The 20,445-nt window shown below is 34.6% G+C and overlaps 1 protein-coding gene across 10 annotated transcripts; it reads right to left on the bottom strand.

Annotated features, from left to right (window-relative positions):
* Positions 1-14,277: 14,277 nt before the first annotated feature.
* Positions 14,278-17,596, bottom strand: LOC18432091 (uncharacterized). 10 transcript variants are annotated; one of them, XM_020665977.2, is made up of 5 exons: positions 17,031-17,176; positions 16,409-16,627; positions 15,842-16,118; positions 15,371-15,437; positions 14,278-15,006 (listed from the first exon to the last, which is right to left on the bottom strand). In XM_020665977.2, the coding sequence occupies exons 3-5, from the start codon at positions 16,012-16,014 to the stop codon at positions 14,725-14,727; spliced, it is 522 nt and encodes a 173-aa protein (XP_020521636.1). In that variant the 5' UTR covers positions 16,015-16,118; positions 16,409-16,627; positions 17,031-17,176; the 3' UTR covers positions 14,278-14,724. The 10 variants fall into 10 exon arrangements, with proteins under 10 accessions (XP_020521636.1, XP_088711247.1, XP_011622573.1 ...); XM_088855121.1 differs by having other exon boundaries at positions 15,371-15,434; XM_011624271.3 differs by having other exon boundaries at positions 16,482-16,627.
* Between the last annotated feature and the right edge of the window lie 2,849 nt (positions 17,597-20,445).

Here is a 20,445-nt window from a genome sequence, read left to right as displayed (position 1 = left end):
CTTTCTCTCTTACTAAAAAGAAAACCACCCAAAATCTAAATGGAAACCGCTTCTCTATAAGAAACAAACAAGACTCTCAATCTTCGAGAGTTTAAAAGATGCGCCATCACAATGTTTCTGTTCATATGTATATGTGGACATATTAGAATGTCCATCTATACATATTTTACAATATGTCCATATGGACATACCAGATATGTATATCTTGTATGTATTACAAGGCGTACATGTAAAATATGGACATACATTCATGTTTCAAAATATTTTAAAATATGTTTTAAAATATATTTTAAAACATGTTTTAAAATATAATTACATGTCTGTACATATTACATGTAATACTTTAAAGGGAAAATATCTCGATACCTCATATTTTTAGGTTTCATTTCATAAAAGATCAAAGTTTTTAAAAGATATATTGGGGCATAAAAAATTGTAGATTTTATTTCTTCTACCCCCCAGAGCTACTTTAAACCTATTTTTTTAGGCTAAACAAATCTAAAAAGCCATGACGTTTCTAAAAGCATCCTTCCAAAGTTCTCTCTTTCTCTCTCGCTGCACCCCTTCTCTCTCTATCTTTTCCAACTCTAACCCCTCACTCTCTCCTCCTGCTCTCTCTCTCTATGTATCTCATCTCTCTCCCCCACTCTCTCTCCTATTAAATACACAGTAAGTATACAGAGAGAAAAAGAGGTGTTTGGTGGTGAGAGGTTACCAGGAAAAGAAAGAGGTATTTGGATAAACACATGAAGAGAGAGAGGTATTTGGATAAATATAGGAGGAGAGAGATACTTAGTGGTGATATAGGAGGAGAGAGATGCTTGGTAGTGAGAGGTTAACGGGAGGAGAGAGAGGTGTTTTGATAAATACAGGAAGAAAAATAGAAGTGTTTGGATAAACATGGAAGGAGAGAGAGTGAAATATATAGCAAGAGAGAGAAAGAAAAAAGGTTGGGGCATATAAATGAAGAGAGATGATTGAGTTTAAAAAGAACATGTCTTTCTTATATTTGTTTAAGTTAAAAAATAGGTTTAAAGTGGTCAAGGGGTTGGAAGATATTTTTTGAAACATTGGGTTTATTAAGAAATAAAATCTAAAAATATGGGATATAGAGATATTTTCTCTACTTTAAAATATTATATATTTTAAACTATGGATATAAAATCTAATATATACATACTTTAGATAGGTACATACTATGTATGTACATATGCATGTATATATTTTAAAGCATTCTAAAATGTTTTAAAATGTACTTATGTTAAAACATGTGTTTTAAAACAATGTAAAATGTTTTTAAAATATGTACGTGTGCATATTGTTGGGTGTATTTTTAAAATATATTAAAATATTTAAAACATTTTAAAATATCTAGCCTTATGCATGAGTAGATGCATTCCAATGAACTCTCGATTAAGATTGAGATGCTAACGCACGGTGGATAAGTCATCCTTACCAACGATTGATGAATGAACAAATAGGCTTTGGCTTTGAAGATATGTTTCTTAGTCCTCATGTAAGATTATGTGCGTTCCAATGAATGCTTGAAGATATCAAATATACAACAAAGTCAGTAATGCATGCTGGATAATTGTTTTAACAGACAGTCGGTAGAATATGAGCATGGTTCTTGATAACACCTTCTCAGGTATGTCCCATGATATGAAATATATGATATGATCAAGATTCGTCATACGAGGCCCCAGTATGCCTTCAGAGTCTTGAACTCGTTAGTCAGCCCTAATATGTTCGAACTTACTACCGATAAAGATATGATAGCTCGTCAGTTAAGCATGTTCAAGTTTAATTTATGGTCGAACTTGTTCTAACACTCAATAACTTAATGTTCTGAAATCAAGCCAAGACTCTAAGGGATCCATGTTCAAGGCATTTTAACCCTCATCCTGAAGTTTCATATTGATCGGATGTAGTTCAACCCATCATCCACATGACCAGCAGTTCAAACCTCCCCAGAATGAATTCAGTTGCCATATGCATCACCTGGCAATGAAAGCCTTAAAAGCTTTATACATCGTGTGCTACAGTCAAGATGACACCCGGTCACTAAAATGGAGATTTATCTTTCTATATGAGGAATTTTCTCATGGGACAAGAACTGTTGGCTTCCTGACCCAGTGCTCTATCATCATTAAAAGGTGTGGCATTGATTGATTCGTATAAAGAAAGTGGTTGCATCCGCAATCCACTATTATTGTTGACACAATTTTTAGCAGAAACACGATGATTTGACATATAGGATCTCTCTCATTTGAAGTACATTTAAAGTGAGACCTAGACTGTTGTGTCTATTTTTTAATTCTCTTTGATCCCTGCAAATTTAATGATCAATGGATGTATCATTTGAAAGCGGTTGGAAGAATACAACGATATATCATAATTATGCTGCATAAATGAACCGTCGGGTGGTAGTGAATGAGATAACAAGTCCCCGATTTTGCTCCCGCGAAATCATGGCTAATCCCGATAATCAAATATTTAGAATTCAAGATAAGTATCAGTTGGAAAGGGTAATTATCATCAAGAGATACCTGCGTAAAAAAATCAAATAGCAAGATTATCATCAATTCAAATCAGCCTGAAATGGTAAATGCAAATATAATCAACGTGTGAAGAGAAGAATGTACACCCTGCAATTTTGTGAGTTAAAAGAAAATATAAGTTCAAGATAAAGATGAAAGGTAATGATTCAAATATGGGAGATACATGGTTACCCTTTAAAAACCGTGACTTGATAATTCAAAAAGAGATCTCTCGATTGGAGAGGGTTCATAGTTTTCTTAAGGAATAGGTATTCTTACGGGTTTTACCTCAGTAAGAATCAAGATTGGGAAAAGAGAGTGACATATGCAGATCATAAATAGAGAGATAATCATCTTCTATGATCTACTTTCCACTTGAGACCCGTTCTCCAAAAAAGATCAGACTTGAATATTAGTATCCCTGTGTACAACCACATGTATATGTGCTAATAAGCCTTTGGTATTATATTCTCTTTTGACATGTCGGAATATTTTTCTTCCTCAAAAATAAATATATACGTTCATGGTCAGATTCAAAGGTATTCGGGTTTTTTTTTTTTTTTAGCCAATATAAATTATAATAGATTATTATACTTCTGGAATTGTTCCGTTCTTAGTATATAAATATAAAAACCTGTATTTTTATGATAAAAAATGCAATGGCGAATTTGGCCTTGAATGTGATGTTCTCTGGTATTTATTTGAAGTTTAATGTTTGTTTAAACGTTTTAATCATCTACAAAAATGTTCTACAGTTAAGAAACATTGAGGTTTCCATAAAACTTGTAGCTTGATTAATAACAAGAGATTTAGATTGATTTTATTCTATTTCTCGATCACTGCATATGAAACTTAAGAAGAACTTGGGTTTTGTATAGAGAGAGAGAGAGGTTCAATTTGTCCAACAACTATTATGTCCGCAATTGCACTCAAATATCAAAGATCAAATCATAAAAAAATTTAAGTTTTCTAAAGAGACATTTCTAAAGGTGAGAGACATTTCGTCCAACTATATATATATATATATATATATATATATATATATATATATATATATATATATATATATATAAGAAAAAGTTTATACAGAGCTGAGGCTTTAAACAATCAAATTAGAGCCCACTTAAAAAATGAACCCAAATATCCTCAAATTGATTATCTCGACATCATGATGGATTTCAAGTATTAGAAATAGTACATCTTGTAACACATTTTTGGACAGTCAATTTTTAAGTTTTCATAGGTCTGCTCGATCTATACTATTTTTTAAACATTAAATTTTATAATTAGAGATGCAAATATATTCTAAAGTTATCACAAAGGTTTTCAGTATTGAAACTATATTTCTCGATACTATTTGGAGGAGCGCTCTACTTTGATTATTTAGAGCCTTGGCTCTTTACAAATTGCAAATGGTAAGCAATACTTTCAAGGTATGATGCACTGAACACATGTACTAAGAGAGATGACTGATGCATCCACAAGAATGCATGTCTTTCGAGGTGTACTTGCAATCCGCTGTAAATCTAAGATTCATATATCTATTAAGTCAACTTTGATAAGGCAAGTATAAACACCTGTGAAAGCCAGGGCATGCATCTTGTTGAGTTGACTTAAATAAATTGCTTGGGATTTGAGATCTAGCCAAGTGGCGTGCCTTATTGCCCAACTACATTCCCTAAAGGATTTGAATTTCCATCTCTATATTTTTTTTTTAAGATGTGACACTGATTTGATTTGATGGATAATCATTAAAAAGATTTTTAAAACTTTTTAGATCTTTTTGAATTTTTTGTATAAGCTAAAATTAATTTTTTAAAAAACTTGTTTAGGCCATCTACCTAATAAGGACAAGCCATACATGTGGGGGTACCACACATGTGGGAAGTGTGGCACCTCAGTGGCCAATGAATGCCAAGTAAACCCTACATGGCTGCCACATCACCCCATGCGGATGATATGGGTGTGACATGGAGGTGCATGGGATGACCTGCCTAAGATAGTATTTGGGTGAGGAAAATATTCGTGATATGTTTACTAGTGTTTTATGGAGTACTGGCATGTATGTAGGTCTTCACATGCGTGTGACATGCAAGATCTAGATATTTTTTTTATTTTGTGGTTGATTGTCCAGTGATATTTTAGAATCTAAAAGCATTTTATAAGGTGTTGATATTTCATTGCACAAGTGTGTGAGCTATAACACCAAGTGTGTAAAATATGGCACCAAGTGTGCAGAAAAGGATATTCAGATAGAGGACTTTAAGTTTTGAATTCAAGTTACTTTGATAGCGTGAGAGAGAGAGAGGAGGTGGGATGGCCCACCTAGGACTTCTCTTTCTTCTCTCTCTCACCCTTGATCTTCTAAATGAAGGGGTGGAGATTTGACATCAAGTTAGAGTTTTCAAAACTCAAATTAAAATTAACTATAATTAAAGGAAAATTTAGAATTGATTTAGGGTTTAAACAGTATAAGGTGTGATAATCACAATTATTCAGATGCATGCGTTGAATGCTTTGCTTGGTTGAGATCATAGCCCTCCCTCACCCTATAGATGATCTTATTGCTTGGTTGAGATCATAGCCCTTCCTCACCGTATAGATGATCTTAATCAATGGTTCAAATTTAATCACAAAAAATTACCCCTCTTAAACCTGTATATAAGTTAATTAACCCTTGCTCTCTCTACACTTTTTGAGAAAGAGAAAAAAAACCCTAGAGACTGGCACGCTGCTCTTATTTCTTGCCTTAGCCTTCTACGAGTTGAGAGAGAGGAAAGAGAGAGATAGTGAATCTAAGAGAGGCATATTCTACCTCCAATGGAGCTAGTTTGAAGAACTCTTTTAAGGCATTCTGCATTCATCATTTGGGCGTCTTTTATTGCTATAAACGTATCCATATCAGCAAGGTAATCTTCTCTAATTGTTTCTTCAATTTATTTTAAGTTAATCCTCTCCTGCGTCATTAACTTGCATATAAGTCTATCACAACTTAATTTGGCATAATTTTCATTGAGTTTTTCTGAGTTTTATTTAACTAAAATTTAAAAGGTTTTTTCCATAATTTTCATTGAGTTTTTCTGAGTTTTATTTAACTAAAATTTAAAAGATTTTTTCATTACATGTCGGTGAGCTAAAGTGACTCTCAACCTACTTAAAAAGCTATTTTTACTAGCTCTTACTATGCCAAACTTATTACATACACTAGCTTGATCATTTCCATGCCTTAGCCTCCTATTTGGCCACTCTATGCATCATATCTCTATTTCTAGTGCACACGCTATAATATCTCTATCGTGGTTCATATAATGCACATGCCCACAAACATAAGTGGTTCTTAGATCTTATTGATCAATTGCATGCTTACCTTTGTCTAGCTTGATCACTTCTTCTACTGATCACAATTCCGTCCTGTTGATCGTTGCGCTCTTTTCTTTAATTTCCTCGCTAGACAGACCCTCGTTGCTCTCCCTTCAATTTACCTTTCAAACTATTTGTCCCTCAGTTGCATTAATTGTTCATCGCTATACCAATGTAACTATCGATCTAACTAGTTGGACTGGATTTTCAAAAAATAAAAAAAACAGAACAGTTTAGAACATAAAATATATTTAAAAAATACCAAACTTTGTGTAATTGATGTGACCGGTCAAAACTAGATAGAGCAATTAGCCAAAATCAATCAAATATATATTTTGACCTGTTTTTAACCAAAATTTATTTTTGTTTTATAATAAATCATCCAAAGCATTCATTGATGCTCTAACCTGTTAGCGTCAGTGATCCGGTCCAGTCTTGATACCTATGGTTTTACTTGCTCTTATCATCTTTAAAACCAATCTCTTAACCACAAAAAAAGAAAATGATTTGAAGCTCTGGTACTCTAAATCGATTACTAAAATTGGGCCAGGGAAGCCCATGGAAGTAAGGGGTTTCTTAGAGCTCGAAATCAAGTTTTATTTGATGAAGCCTCTCCAAAGATATGTCTTCAAAGAGTAAGGTTCAATTACTTGGCTCCGGCTTTGCGTAGAATCGTCAAAGTAGTATATGGCCCAAAAGAGGGCTAAAAAAAATAAAAAGCAAAAAATTATTAATAGTAAAAAATAAAAAAAAATCAAAGTAAATTAAAAAAATCAAAGTAAAGTATACACAATATCAAAAATCCAAAAAATATGGAGAGAATATATAAAAGATGGAAAATAGGGAAAAAAATTTGTTTATAGCTGTAAACAATTCGAAAAAGGGAATTGTTTATATAGAGCCTAGGCTCTAAACAATCAAATTAGAGCCTACCTCAAAACTTTCACTGGAGAGGTTGTTTTGATGTCCAAATATCATCAAATTGATCATCTCGACATTAAGATGCATGGACATGAGAGAAATAAATGGATTTTAAGTTTTGAAAATAGTGCATCTTGTAACGCATTTTTGGACCGACAATTTTCAAGATTTTCAAGTTTTCGATCTACACTCTTTTTGAAGATTTAAATTTGATAACTAAATATGAAAATATAATTTAAGGCTATCACAAAATTTTTCAGTATTGAAACCACATTTCTCGACACTATTTGAAGGTAGGCTTTAACTTGATTGTTTAGAGCCTAGGCTCTATACAAACCGCACCCTTCCATATATATATATATAGAAAAAGAGAAGTAGAAAAACTCATACATCATCATCAAACAAAAATAAAATTATATGTACAATATATGAAATATACCTTTTATGATCGTTTTACATAACCAAATCTATACCTTGGACTTGGCTTACACGAGGTGCTGATTCCGAGTAACTCGCCCTTGTCCCTAGTCTATTCGTATGAGTTAAAATCAGGTCGATAAATTGCGACCCGACAATTAATCGTAGGAGGCTGTTCATTCTGAGTTAGGGGTGGCAACAGGTCGGGAACGGCTAGACCAGGATCTGGACCGGGACTCGGATCCGGACCCAAATATTATTCAAGTTCAAAATTTGGATCTATAGCCAGATCTGTCGAATCCAAGTTCTACCCTCAAATCCCATGCCTGGTCGGATTTATTGCCACCTTATGACTATTAGTATATTATTATTATCTTTTGCATAATTTTTTACTATCATATACCCTATGACTATGAGCCTCTTCATTTTATTTTATTTTTATTAACAATAATACTATAAAAGCCTAAAAACATCATACCCCTTATGACTACGGGTACGTGTCAGGTCCGGCTAGACCTAGACCCAAATAGGTCCGGCTAGACCTGGACCCAAATAGTATTCAGGTTCAAAATTTGGACACATACCAAGACCTGAGGTCAGGTCTACCCGTCGGGTCTCAGGTCTGGTCGGGTCCATTGCCACCCCTATTCTGAGTCAACAATGAACTCGAGGAACGTAGTGTTTTTTGGAGCTCAAATTGAGATCTTATTTAGAGGATCATCATCTTGGGGGTGATTTAAAACTTTTTGGTTTCTCACCCACTTCACAAGCGTTTTTTTATGGTGGATGACATAACAAGATGTGTTCCTGGAACTGTGAAACTTTCCATCAGTTGGATACATTTCTTGAAGAAACTATTGATGTGATTTTCCCCTATTTACTACTTACACAACAATACTAGGCCTCTATAACTTTTTTGCAATTTCAACACGAAAAGCTGAGAATATCTGAGTTTCCATAAACGTGTGGAAAATTGGTGCAAGTAGTTTCCCTGTTTCATAGCCTGTCTGGAAAATTAGAACAATCAGTTTTCCCAGTTTGATAACATGGTTAGAGAAAACTTCCAGTTTTAGTGATCATTGCATAATTCATCAATAAATCATTAAAAATATAGCTTTTCGAAAGAGTTTGGTTTTTCCATTGTCGATAAAGTATGTTGTATACTTTAGAACATTCATGACAAGCAGTCATAAAGCAACATTTTCAAAAGCGAGATGACAAACACTCAATTTATAATATAATAAAGTATAAAAGGATCAACAGGCAGAATCCTACAACCTTAAGATAAACGAGTCAAAACCAAGTGAAAAACAACAAGTAATTAGACTGCTTCATATTTTTCCACACAAAATCAGATTTGTCGATTTGAAAATATTCTACTCTAGAAATGGAAGATAAACTCTTAAATATCCCCATTAAAAGAAAAAGAACAACTGGTTCTTCAAGAAAGAAGAAACCAAACAAGAAGACCTAGAATGACAAACTTCAAGTGACTAGCATTTTCTTTCTGATGATTTGATGACAAACCAAGAGTCTACACATTATACATGCCAAGGACCATATTTGAAACTTCCTTTCAAGCTACACTGAATATGAGAAGCCATGAGCCCTTTGGACAAATTCATGCCTTAGGGTCCTGCCCAGTGCCTACCTTATCTTAACCCCCCAAAACAAACACAGGAAATAAAAAATTAAAAGAAAAGATTAGCTCACATGGTCGACGTCTAAGCAGCAACTCCCTAGGGATTATTCAATCCAATGCACCCTGTTCACTATTCAATGCTAGTGTGCTTGAAAGCATGGCAAAATCGTGGACTGAAGAAGGCTTTTTTGGACTCATCATCATGTAAACATCTAAACCCACTGCCTCATTAAGCATTTTTCTCTTTGAAAATCGCCTCGAAAGCTTAGCATAAATTCCCCGTTGAATTCCATAGCCTTCCTGCTTCATTTCCCATAATTGATCTATGCAATGGTCTTGCCCTAAAAGAACAACCATTGCATTATAAGTTTTTTCACTGTGGTTAAAAGACTTGGGCAACCCAACTAAAGAAAATCAAAGCTTTTATGGGAGAAGCACTAAGTTGTTCCAAAATACTCATGACCAATTAATCAAATAAAGAAATGTTCAACGAACCCAATTTTTCACTTGTTTCTTCACTGAAAATTCTAACTATTTGAGTGCATATTTTTGCACAAATGAATGGGACTCAGTTTCTTAAATAGACAATTTCTTCAAATTTTCATCATCTTTCACCAATTTTGCCTCATTAACGTTATTCAAAATGACTTTGTAGGCTTCCTCTTATGTAGTGTGTCCTTCTTTTCGCGTAGTTTTGATCAAACCCCAAAACTCATTGTCTGACCCTTCTTACCCAGAATAACAACAATTGAATTGTATGCTTCAGAACTAAGCTTAATATCCATAGCCCCTTAAGCCCAATTGAAAGACCAATTGCAGAACGATGATTCCCCTTAAGATTTTTCAGCAAATGATTCATTTAGTGAGAAAGTCAGGGTTTTCAATTCAGTTTCAATCTCTTTGGACCATTTGTTCAGTCATTTGGGTAGTCACAAGGTCTTAATCTTTGGTTTGAGGTGGAACAAATAAGCTAAAACTGCCAGTGATGAAAATCCGTGTCTTAGATTTCTCATGTTTGAATAACATACAGAAGAAAACCATTTTTATTGGCATTATGAGCTAATGAACCAAACAAATGAATATGTTCTACTGGATTTATATCATTAACCTCAAAATGGATAGAAACAAATGAATGATGTCCTTGAAAATGCAGTTTGGAAAATCTCTGAGTTAATGAGCCTCCCAGCCTTTTGCAGTTTGCTTCCTATGCTCTGAATTTTGAAGATTTGAGTTTGTGAAAGTAAAGTTTGAGGAAAACTAGGAGTTTCACAAATGGGCGATTTTCTAGGTTTGATCTCTGAAGAACAATTGTCAATGGTTATGGGGCTTTCATGAGCTTGAGTTCACACTGGCAACATGTTGTTCAAAATGAGGGTGAAATAAAAATTTTCCCCAGTTTCAGTAAACCCACAAACTATCCTCGGGTGGTCTGCAGCATTCCCCGTCTTTCTCTGGGACAGGAAAAGCCGTGGAAAATTTTTAGGGGTAAAAACTGCATCATCCAAACAAATGGGTGAAAGCTTATAAACTGTGATAAATTGGGAAAGTTCTTTTCCTGTGTTATCAAACGTCCCCCAGAAGTTCTCTCTCTCCACCCCATGGAAAGCACTCTGCCCTTTCTCTCCCCCAGCTCTCTACCCCGATCCCATTGAAATTAAACTTGATTTTTTTTGTTTTTTTTGGAAGACAAAGGGTAGATGATAAGTTTAAGGTCATCGACTTTTGATTGGGAAAAGTTTATATAGAGCCAAGGTTCTAAACAATCAAATTTGAGCCTACTTCAAAAATTTTATTAGAAGATGTCGTTTTGATGCTTAAATATCTTGAAATTGATCATCTCGACATCAAGATGCATGAACATGAGAAAAAAATGGATTGCAAGTTTTGGAAATAGTAATTTTGTGATGTATTTTTGGATCATCAATTTTCAAGACTTTCAAGTTTTCATAGATACGTGGATCTACACTATTTTTGAAGATTTAAACCTTATAAATAATTATGAAATATATTTTAAGGCTATCACAAAGATTTTCAATATTGAAACCACATTTCTCGATACTATTTGAAGGTAGGCTCTAATTTGATTATTTATAGCCTAGGCTCTATACAAACTGCATCCCTTTTGATACAAAGAAGTCATAATTATTGTTGACTATTAGATGTGAAATCACATGGCTAGGGTTGCGTCATGAACTTGGCACAACATCTAAAATAAAATTTCTGCAACCATGTGATACACTTTAATATGTCGGGCATCAAGGTAATTTTGACTTCTTTTTACCAAAAGTGAATGGTCTTATAACAAACAAAAGAGCACTCTTGATCATTTAACATATAAAAGAAGAAATATATATATATGATTGACACCATAAAATGTAGAAATATTGTCAACTTCTAAAATCCTTTGAAAAATGTTGTTTTGATATTGGAATAATATCTAATTGATCATTTTGATAATCAAGATGTATAGATATGGGAAAAAAAAGAGATTTTAAGTCGTAAAATTAGTATATCTTAAAACACATTATCTAGAACATCCATTTCTAAGATTTTCGTGTATTTATAGATATGTTTGCTTTGAACCATTTTTTAAATTTAAAATTTTATACTTAAAAATAAAAAAAAAGATTCTTGCACCATCCAAAGAATTTTTTATACTAAATGACATCTCATGACAGTTTGAAGTTGCACCATAATTTGATTGTGTAATATTGCAACGTTATGCAAACCACACCTATAATTTAAAGGTAAAGTGCTTTTATGTATGGGATGCATTCCACATCCATCCTCTTAAAAATGGATGTGGAGTTTGTGTTCTCTCTCAAAAAAAAAATTAAAAAAAATTTAAAAAAAGAGGTAAAATTAATGGTTTGAAATCTTTTCAAAAATTATTATTTTTGGATTTTAACATTTATCTTTTTTTAACGCATCCATGTTCTCCATGTCAAAGATTTTTTTTTTTGAGTAAGCATGTGTATTTCATTAAGGTAATGTAAAGTTACAAAGAAACAAAGAAAAAAAAGAAAGAGAAAAAAAAGAACCGAAAAGAGCACAACCACAAGAGAAAAGAACGAAGAGAAGAGGCACAACTACAGCTAACATGTTAGAGATTATACATACCTAAAAAATGGGTAATGAAGAGGGGAGACATATCTACATATGAGTCATAAGACTCATAAAACCGTGTCCCAATTTAAATGTCGTACATTGCAAGATAAGTATTTCTAGAGTTCATCCTACGGTTTAAAACAAGCTCAAATGTTTGTTTGAGAATTTTAAACGACTATCATTTAGTTAGCCTTTGAGAGTGGTTCAATACCATAAGCACTCCCATTGTTATATTAGTTATTAGAAAGATACCATTAATTTTAGTGATTAGTTTTGATTCACAACATTCCAAGTTATGATCAATGTACCAAAAAACTAATGATTCCTCCTTTATGAAAGGGATTCCTTTTTGTCCACCCAAATATTTTAAATTTTCCACTGTTCATGCACCCTTCCATTAGGAAAATTCACAGCAAAGAAGGGACCACAGCATAATTCAAGCCTAAGGAAAAAGGAGATGGGATGTAATTCTCACATGCCATTACTGAATAACATATATCATTTGTTGACAAACTTTTCCTAATTTAAAGACAAGTGATGAAAGTTAGTTGATAGTGTTTGGTGGCAATCATTAAAGAATTGGTGACTCACATAAATTGCCGACTATACTCAGACTAAGCAAGGTCCCAGTTCTGGATGAATAATATGAGAGCTTGTTTGGAAGTATTGGTTATCACTTATAATTCACTGTTTCAATAAAACTCATCTCAATAATGAATTATTTGTCGCTTGGCACTGTCTATTATAAAATTATCTGAGATAAATTTATAAATAATTTTATATAGAAGTCTATATTTTTTAAAACTATTTTTATTTATTCAAAGTAATTTGCTAAACCACATTGCTTTCATTAGGACTGGAAAATACATAGTCTAGACAACTTTTTACAAGCTATACTATTTTTAGGATTTGAAATAAAAATACTTAATATACATACATCTTTAGGTCGAGATGACCAATTAAAAGGTTTTCCAACTTCCAAACACTCATTTTTGCAAGATATTTGAGGTGCACCTTACTTATATAGTATAACTTTGCAACCTTATGTAAACTTTTACTATTTAATGATATGACACTAAACAAGGAACATATCAAACATCTAACAAAAATAACACTATCTAGAGTATACTAATTTTAGACAGAATCTATTCTAAATAAAATCAATTGTCATTTAAGCAGGCCCAAAGACTCAAGGAATTATCCATATCGCCCCCACTGGCAAGATGCCAGGTCCGGATGAATAAATATGAGACCCACGCAAGAACAACCCGATTAACCGATTTTAATGAACAACTTTGAAACTGATTTTAATGTACGCCTTGAGAATCACCAAGGCTCAGCCTGGGTCTAACCAGGCTAATTGATTTTAACATATGCTTTGAGACACACTAGTAGTCGGGTTAGAATCATGGGACAGGGTTTTTAATTACAGTTTGATGATGCAGAAGAACAAAAATCATATAGCCGACTTCAAATAGTTGGAAATGGTGATGATGCTAATGATGATGCACGAGAAAAAAGATAACAAGAAAATGAGCCTAATCTGCATCGATGGTTTATATGCCATGCCTACTGGACAATATTTTTTCTTAGTGGTTACTACTCGACAATATTGAACAGCCCAACTCACTAGTTTTGGAAACTCCATTTAGAAACCCTATTGAATCGATACATCCAAAAAAAAAACCCCAAACTAGCCATGATTTCAAAGTAAATTAATCAAAGCAATGAGAACACAACAAAATGGGAGACCACCGAATCGCCCATAGAATGGAACAAATCAACATCCATGTACCAAAAAAACAAACAAGAAAGACAAACACAGCGCCAAACTCAAATCAGTAGAAGATTTCCGAATCCATTTAGGCCACCTCGGCCTTAAAACAACCACATGAAAGATGGGTAAAATCATATAGGTTGCGACTCTATTATTTGCACCTCAAAAGTTCAAAAATCCAATAGAGTGTGATAGAGGTTGCGACTCTATATTATTTGCACTTCAAAAATTCAAAAATCCAATACAGAGTGTTCTCACGTGACATTCTGATTGATCTTCGGTCTTAACTTCGGATACATAGAAAAAAAAATCAAACCCTACAATTAATGCATCTTGTAAAAATCTCTTTTGTTTAAGTTCAACAAGACTTCAAATCGGATGCTAATTTGCCGGCGAAGATTACATTTTGTTTCTTCAAGGAATCAAGAGAGAGAGTGGGGAAATAAAACCCATGTAGAAAAGAAAAATAGAGCGAAAAGAAATGACATGCACGATGTAAAAGTGGGGATGGATTGAAAAAACCAACCAAGGCAACAATTCGGTAATATCAAGGATATATACAAAGGATAATGGAACAAAAGACCCTAGAATTCTCAGAGGACACATTCTTTGTACAAATTATATCTCAAGCGACAAAGCCGCATAAAAAAACAAGAAAAAAAAACCCAAGACCCATCTTTCCCTATCTCTCTCCTCAAAACCTAATTGTACAGAGACCACATCAATATGCCCATCATGCCAAAAAGCCACGACAGAACCATACCATGCCATCCTTTATTTGCAGGGAAACCTCTCTCTCTCTCTCTCTCTCCATATACATTCACATTTACATGGACACAAAGACAAAGAACTGAAGAAGAAGACTCCTTTTTAGAGCTCTATCCAATTCTCTCTCTCAAATATCTAGTTTCTCTCTCCTGTATTTTTGAGTGGGCAAGGTTGAAAATTGGCCCCAAAACTCAGGCCATCGCCGGAATGCTGCATCGGCGACGGTCTCGGTCAAGGCAGTCAAAACCTTCGACGCGTACAGCCGCCGGTTTATGACCGAAACTAGCCCTAACAAACCCCTTTCTTTGGGATGATGATGTAGCCGATGACGAGGATGGCGAAGGGTAGCCGTTGGATCTCCCCACCGGTGATTCTCGACCATCGATGAATCTGGCATCTTGGACCAAGGGGTTATCTGCTCGGCTTGGCGGCGAGCCACAAAAATAAGGAGGAGAACACCCCACGTATTCTCCCTGTGTAATTAAATTATAAAGAAAAAAAATCAGTAATTCTAATTATCTACAAAATAGAAAGAGGCCGAGAAGGAATATTAATCTTCTTACTAAAAATAGAAAACGCTAAAAAAATTATAAAAAGGTGAACAAATCTTATGACCTAGAATTCGGTCAGCCGGAATAAAAATAATCAAATAACAGTCGTGAGGAAAATATCAAAGACTCTGTTTAATTTAATTTCTTTACGTAATTAAGTGTGGGAGTTTTTTTTATGATTGACTGCCGATTAGTATTAATATGAAAAAACGCCTCATTAAATGCGAGCCACTTAAAAACACGGGACATTTATTTCATTAAATATGAAATTAGGGTTATTACTAACCTTTGTGAGAATTATGTCGAGGAGCTCGTTGCTCGCATTTGAGTCCATCTGATCCGTTGGATGGCTGCTATATTCATCACAGAAAAAAATCAGCGATCATTCACCACAAAAATATCTTACGCAACCAAACAACAAAATTGACGGTAAAAATTACGTGCAGAAAAAGCCGTTTGACCCAGCATAAGAAAGAGTAGAACTTGGGCAGAGCTCGGCTAAGGCCAGTCTGGTTCAGTCCGGCCCAGGCCTATTTATGAAACTCCAAATTTTTTGTGAAGAACAAGAAATAAGAGCATAGGTTTTTGAAAGGAAGATAAATAAACAACTTAATTAGAGCACTTTTGGTGGGACGGTAAAAAGGTTCAAGTAGCCGGGGCGGGTGCATGAGTCAAAAGTTAGGACCCGGACCCTGCTTAGGCAGGACAAGCACCGGGTTACGGCCCTTCTTATTTTAGAGAGAGAGAGAGAGATGACCTTAGCTGCCATCTCAATGGCCGGACCGCATCACTGTACATGGGCTGGTTAAAGGGTGCGATTCTTCTGGGCTTAGGACACACGACGGGCTCCTTTTTCTCTGCAATATTTAAAGAGGTTCTCATCATCTCCTCACAAGCTGCAAAGGCGTTTTGAACAGCACAGTGATGCATCTTCTTCTTCACTTCTCTCTATCTCTATCTCGTCCCTTATTTACACAGATCTGAGCTTTATTTATAAAATATTGTTTGGGCTGCCGCTTAAGCCCTCCCCACAACTGCAAAAAGCAATATCGACATGAGAAAATTAGATCACGAGGCAAAATTTCGGATCACAACAGCAACAAAAAGCAAAACCATAGAGGCAGATTAGAAGCCAAACATTTTCATCTAGATTACAGGCCAAATATGTTCAGATCTACGTGAAAAAGAGATTTTATGTGATTCGTGAAATAAGAGAAGGAAAAGGAGAAAATTAATTGCCGGGGTAAATACTGAATAAAATACATGAATCTAACATAGTGATTTAAATCCGAACGGGGAATCAATCACTCCCGGTTTTGCGTACATATAGAAAAACAGCCGAGTCAAAAATGAAAACGCCGGTTCGATTAAATAAAACAGTGAGACTGCCGATTCACCGGTCCGGGAAGATTTTTGGCCGGTTCATTGATTTTTTTGCCAGTTCGCTATTTTTTGTGCACAGTAAAACGGCGGTCCGGACCACTTTGAGTGCCCGATCCGGTTTGGCGCTCCATATCAGGACATAGGATCCCAGCTTATTTGCCTAAAGAGATAAACAAACAAGATTTTCACCCAAACAATGAAAAATGAATAATTCAGGACATAAAACCCACTTTCTAAAAGGACAAAACAAAACAGAAAAAAAAAAAAAAAGAAGAAGAAAAAAGCCGAGATTTCCAACAAATACCGGAAAGAAAGAATATAAACCCAATCATAATCAAGAAAACCTTTGCAAAAACCGAACCTTTAATTGTTCAAATAAATCAAATATAAAGATCTTATAACTTTACATCTAGAGAAATCGAAAGCAGAAAACCCTGGTAATTCCTGAGAGAAAAAGATTTGAAAAAAGAGGATAGAAACAAATAACCTCGATCTGATGTATGAAACCCAGAAGAGAAAATACAGTAGAGTAGATTATGAAAGCAGGGGCAAGACTGCAGTACCTCTCCTGCAGAGGGATAGGTTGTTAAAGTTGGAGAGCTGAAGGTGGGGAGGAGGAGAAGGAAAAGATGACTAGGGGTTTGAGCGCTTTATAGAGGAGAGAGAGAGAAGAGAGGAGCAAAAATAAAGAGAGTGCCCTTGCCCCTGCAAACCCACACCTCCTTTATTTAATTCCCCACGCAGGCGGTGTGTGCCTCAGAAAAGCTCATCGGTTACAACACCCCGGATATTAACGCCAAAAAAAAAAAGAAAAGAAAGTTTAGAGAGAGAAACAATTTGAGTCTAGAGAGAGAAAGATTTTCAAGAAAGTTTAGAGAGAGAAATAATTTTAGTTTTAGTGAGAGAAAGCCTTTATTTACCTTTTATTTTTGCAGGGAATAAAATGGAGGGCGGATTGTGATAAGATGCGTAATTCGATGCAGACGATGACTATTCACCAACCCATGCTCCTCCTAACCTTTTTTCTCTCTCTAAAACTCCTGTCCCTCTCAACCTTTATATGATTTTCTCTCTCTAACTCTTAACTCGTTTATACCTGTGGCCTGCTGTCCATCGGTGTTTCTCTCTCCTCTTCCATATTATTCCATACGACCTTTTCTAACCACATGGGGGGCTGACCGGATATTAATATTACGTCAGGCATAATTCCCAAACTACCCTCCTTATTCTCCCGCATTAACGGAAGACAGCCCTTTCCCCTGTCCTTATCCCGTTTAGTCCTCCTACCCTTTCCTTCTAGATTGTGAAATGACGGTATTGCCCTTGTCCTCTTTTGTTTGTGCCATTAACTCACAGCTAAAAAGTAGATGTCATTTAGTCGGCCAGATCAGTACAGCTCACGGAAAAATGACGAGAATGCCCCGAGTTTTTGTATTTGAGATACCGTCAATCACCTTTTGCATTGTAAACGGTAATTAATTTTGGTGATCATATGATATGGAAATATATTTAAGGCCAATGTTTGTATAAAAGGTCTTAACGAAGACCAAGTGGGGGGACCATTATTAGGTCGGTCTTACGCTCCCACCACCAAACAAAACAAAAACGTTCTATAACTAGTGAGGTTTGCCATGGTTTGGGTTGGGTACGGGTCTATTTCCATTGGAATCGACCCAAACCTAACTCGGGTCTAGAGTGTTGGACTTGGACTTGATCCAACGTGTCCAAAACTTGGAGCCGGATCCAACTTTTGGTCTGAGCATATAATCTAACCAAAAAAAATTATATATAAAAATTTTTAGTAAAATATTTTAGCTCGCAGTGGAGCATCAAAAGCCATAAGGTTCCGAGTCATTAAAAAAAAATAGGTGTCCAATTGGGTCCTTTTTGCAAGCAAACGCTTGAAAGCAAGCAACTTAGGTTGGCTTATCCTATTTATTGGAAATGTTCCTCTAATGAATTCTCTACGAACCTTTATATTAAATGAAATATATAGAATTCTAAAACCCCAATATTTATTACCATTCAGAATTGGACTATAACGGGATTTCTATTTATACCGGCACCATAATATCAGATCACAGAAGAATATTAGAATTAGAGATTGATAGAAAAGCAAGGATATGGGCCCGTGTGAGCAAGAAACTCAAAAAGTGCTCTATTTATATATGTGTGTGTGTGTGTATCCGGCTTGAGTCTAGGTTGATTGACTTGGTTGATTGACTTGTTCCCATACCTGACCTTTCGGAACTGACTCGGGTCCAACATTTTGGACTTTGCCACCCCTTAACTATTTGAAGTAAGACAAACCTCACCACCATGCCAAAACATAAATTTTTGGTATTTTAAAGCCTTGGATGGCATGCAAATCTATTGCCTCCACTAATTTTAAAACTTAAATCTCAAAAACAGTGACAATCAAGAAGATCTATAAATACTTGAAAATCTTGAAAGTGGACAATCCAGATAATCTTTTTGAAGATGAATTATTTTTTGGGCTAGAAATCCCCCGTTTTTTTTTATTTATTTAAAATATCCATGAATCTAGGGGTTGAGCTGATCTATTGAAGGTTTTCAATCATAGAACAACTCTCTCCAATGGGTTTTTTAGGTATACCTTTCTTCTATAGTATAAGGTTAGGTTGACAGCTTATATGTACTATTTCATTTTAAAAGATGCACTTTCAATGTCCAAATTGTTGAAATTCTATTTTCACTCTCTAATTATAAAATTTTGAAGTTTCAAATATGGTGCAAATGAAAAAATCTACAAGCACCTAGAAAATCTTAAAAAGAGAAAATCTTAAAAAGAGAGAGTCTAAATAATACCTTCCAATGTATAATATTTTTAGGACTTGAAATCTTCTATTTCTTTTTCCTTGTTAATATATGTCAAGATCAAAATGATCAATTAAAAAGTTCCATTCTAAAAAATAGCCCTCTCCAGTAAGTTCTTATGGTACATTTTATTTCTACATTACAAGTTTAACACATTTGTTAAACCTTATCCAATATTATTAAAAGAGCCAAATTTGAAGCATATCAAGCTGCTCCATATAATAGGTCCTACGCATCGTGACCAAGTTTTTGGGCAACAATGTTGTTTTTTGAGCATGTAGAGCGTAACTTTGTGGAAGCATATTTTACACTTGCTTTTTAGGCCAAAAAGCATGCTTAGAAGTTTTTTTTCCTCCTTGAAATTTTGAACTGTTTTTTTGGGTAAGTAGGGGAGAACTGTTTTTTTTGCGTAAGTTAGTAGGGGAGAAGGCCCCCCGATTTTCATTAATAATAATAAAAAAAATACAGCTTGTACTTTTACAACTCTAGAATAGGGTAGTCATACCGAATCATGAAGTACTGTAAGAGAAAAAATCCGGTAGTTAAGATCTCAAAATTTAAGATTGCTTGGAATCACTAAACATTATATCCATAGATAATAAGGATTTTCAGTTTCTAGATTCTGGAACTTATTAAGAATCACTAAACAACTATATCCAATTAAATAAAAAGGTTTTTGAGTTTTTGAGCACTTTGATCAGACTCTTCAATTATTGTTTTTAATTTTTATGGAGGTAGTAAGTATATATCAATTTGTTTCTTTTTAGATTAATGGCTAGGTTGAGGAAGTTATATTGGCAAAATTTTAAAAGTACTCCGGCTTAAGTGGAGAAGTAAGCATTAAATCTTTTGCCTTGTTATTTTCTTTTTGTTATTGTTTTTAACATTTTTTAGGGGATGAACATCTTTATTTCGAGTAGAAAGGTTTTATTTTATTATTATTATTATTATTATTATTATTATTTTGGTAGTTCAGTTGTAAGAATCGAACTTAAGACACAGTATTCCTATCATGACTATCTAACTACTCGAGCCCTAGGGTTGTTATTAACTTGTGTTTCTTCTATAAAGCATTAGGGCTATTAATATAGTGACCCATCCACCATATGGGACACTTAAACATGACGTTATCTTGCGTCC

The sequence above is a fragment of the Amborella trichopoda genome, chromosome 13, assembly GCF_054954075.1.
Source record: "Amborella trichopoda isolate Santa Cruz 75 chromosome 13, AtrichopodaSantaCruz75HAP2 v2.0, whole genome shotgun sequence".
In the NCBI taxonomy this organism is placed as follows: Eukaryota; Viridiplantae; Streptophyta; class Magnoliopsida; order Amborellales; family Amborellaceae; genus Amborella; species Amborella trichopoda.
This window is presented reverse-complemented; position numbering and strand designations above follow the sequence as displayed.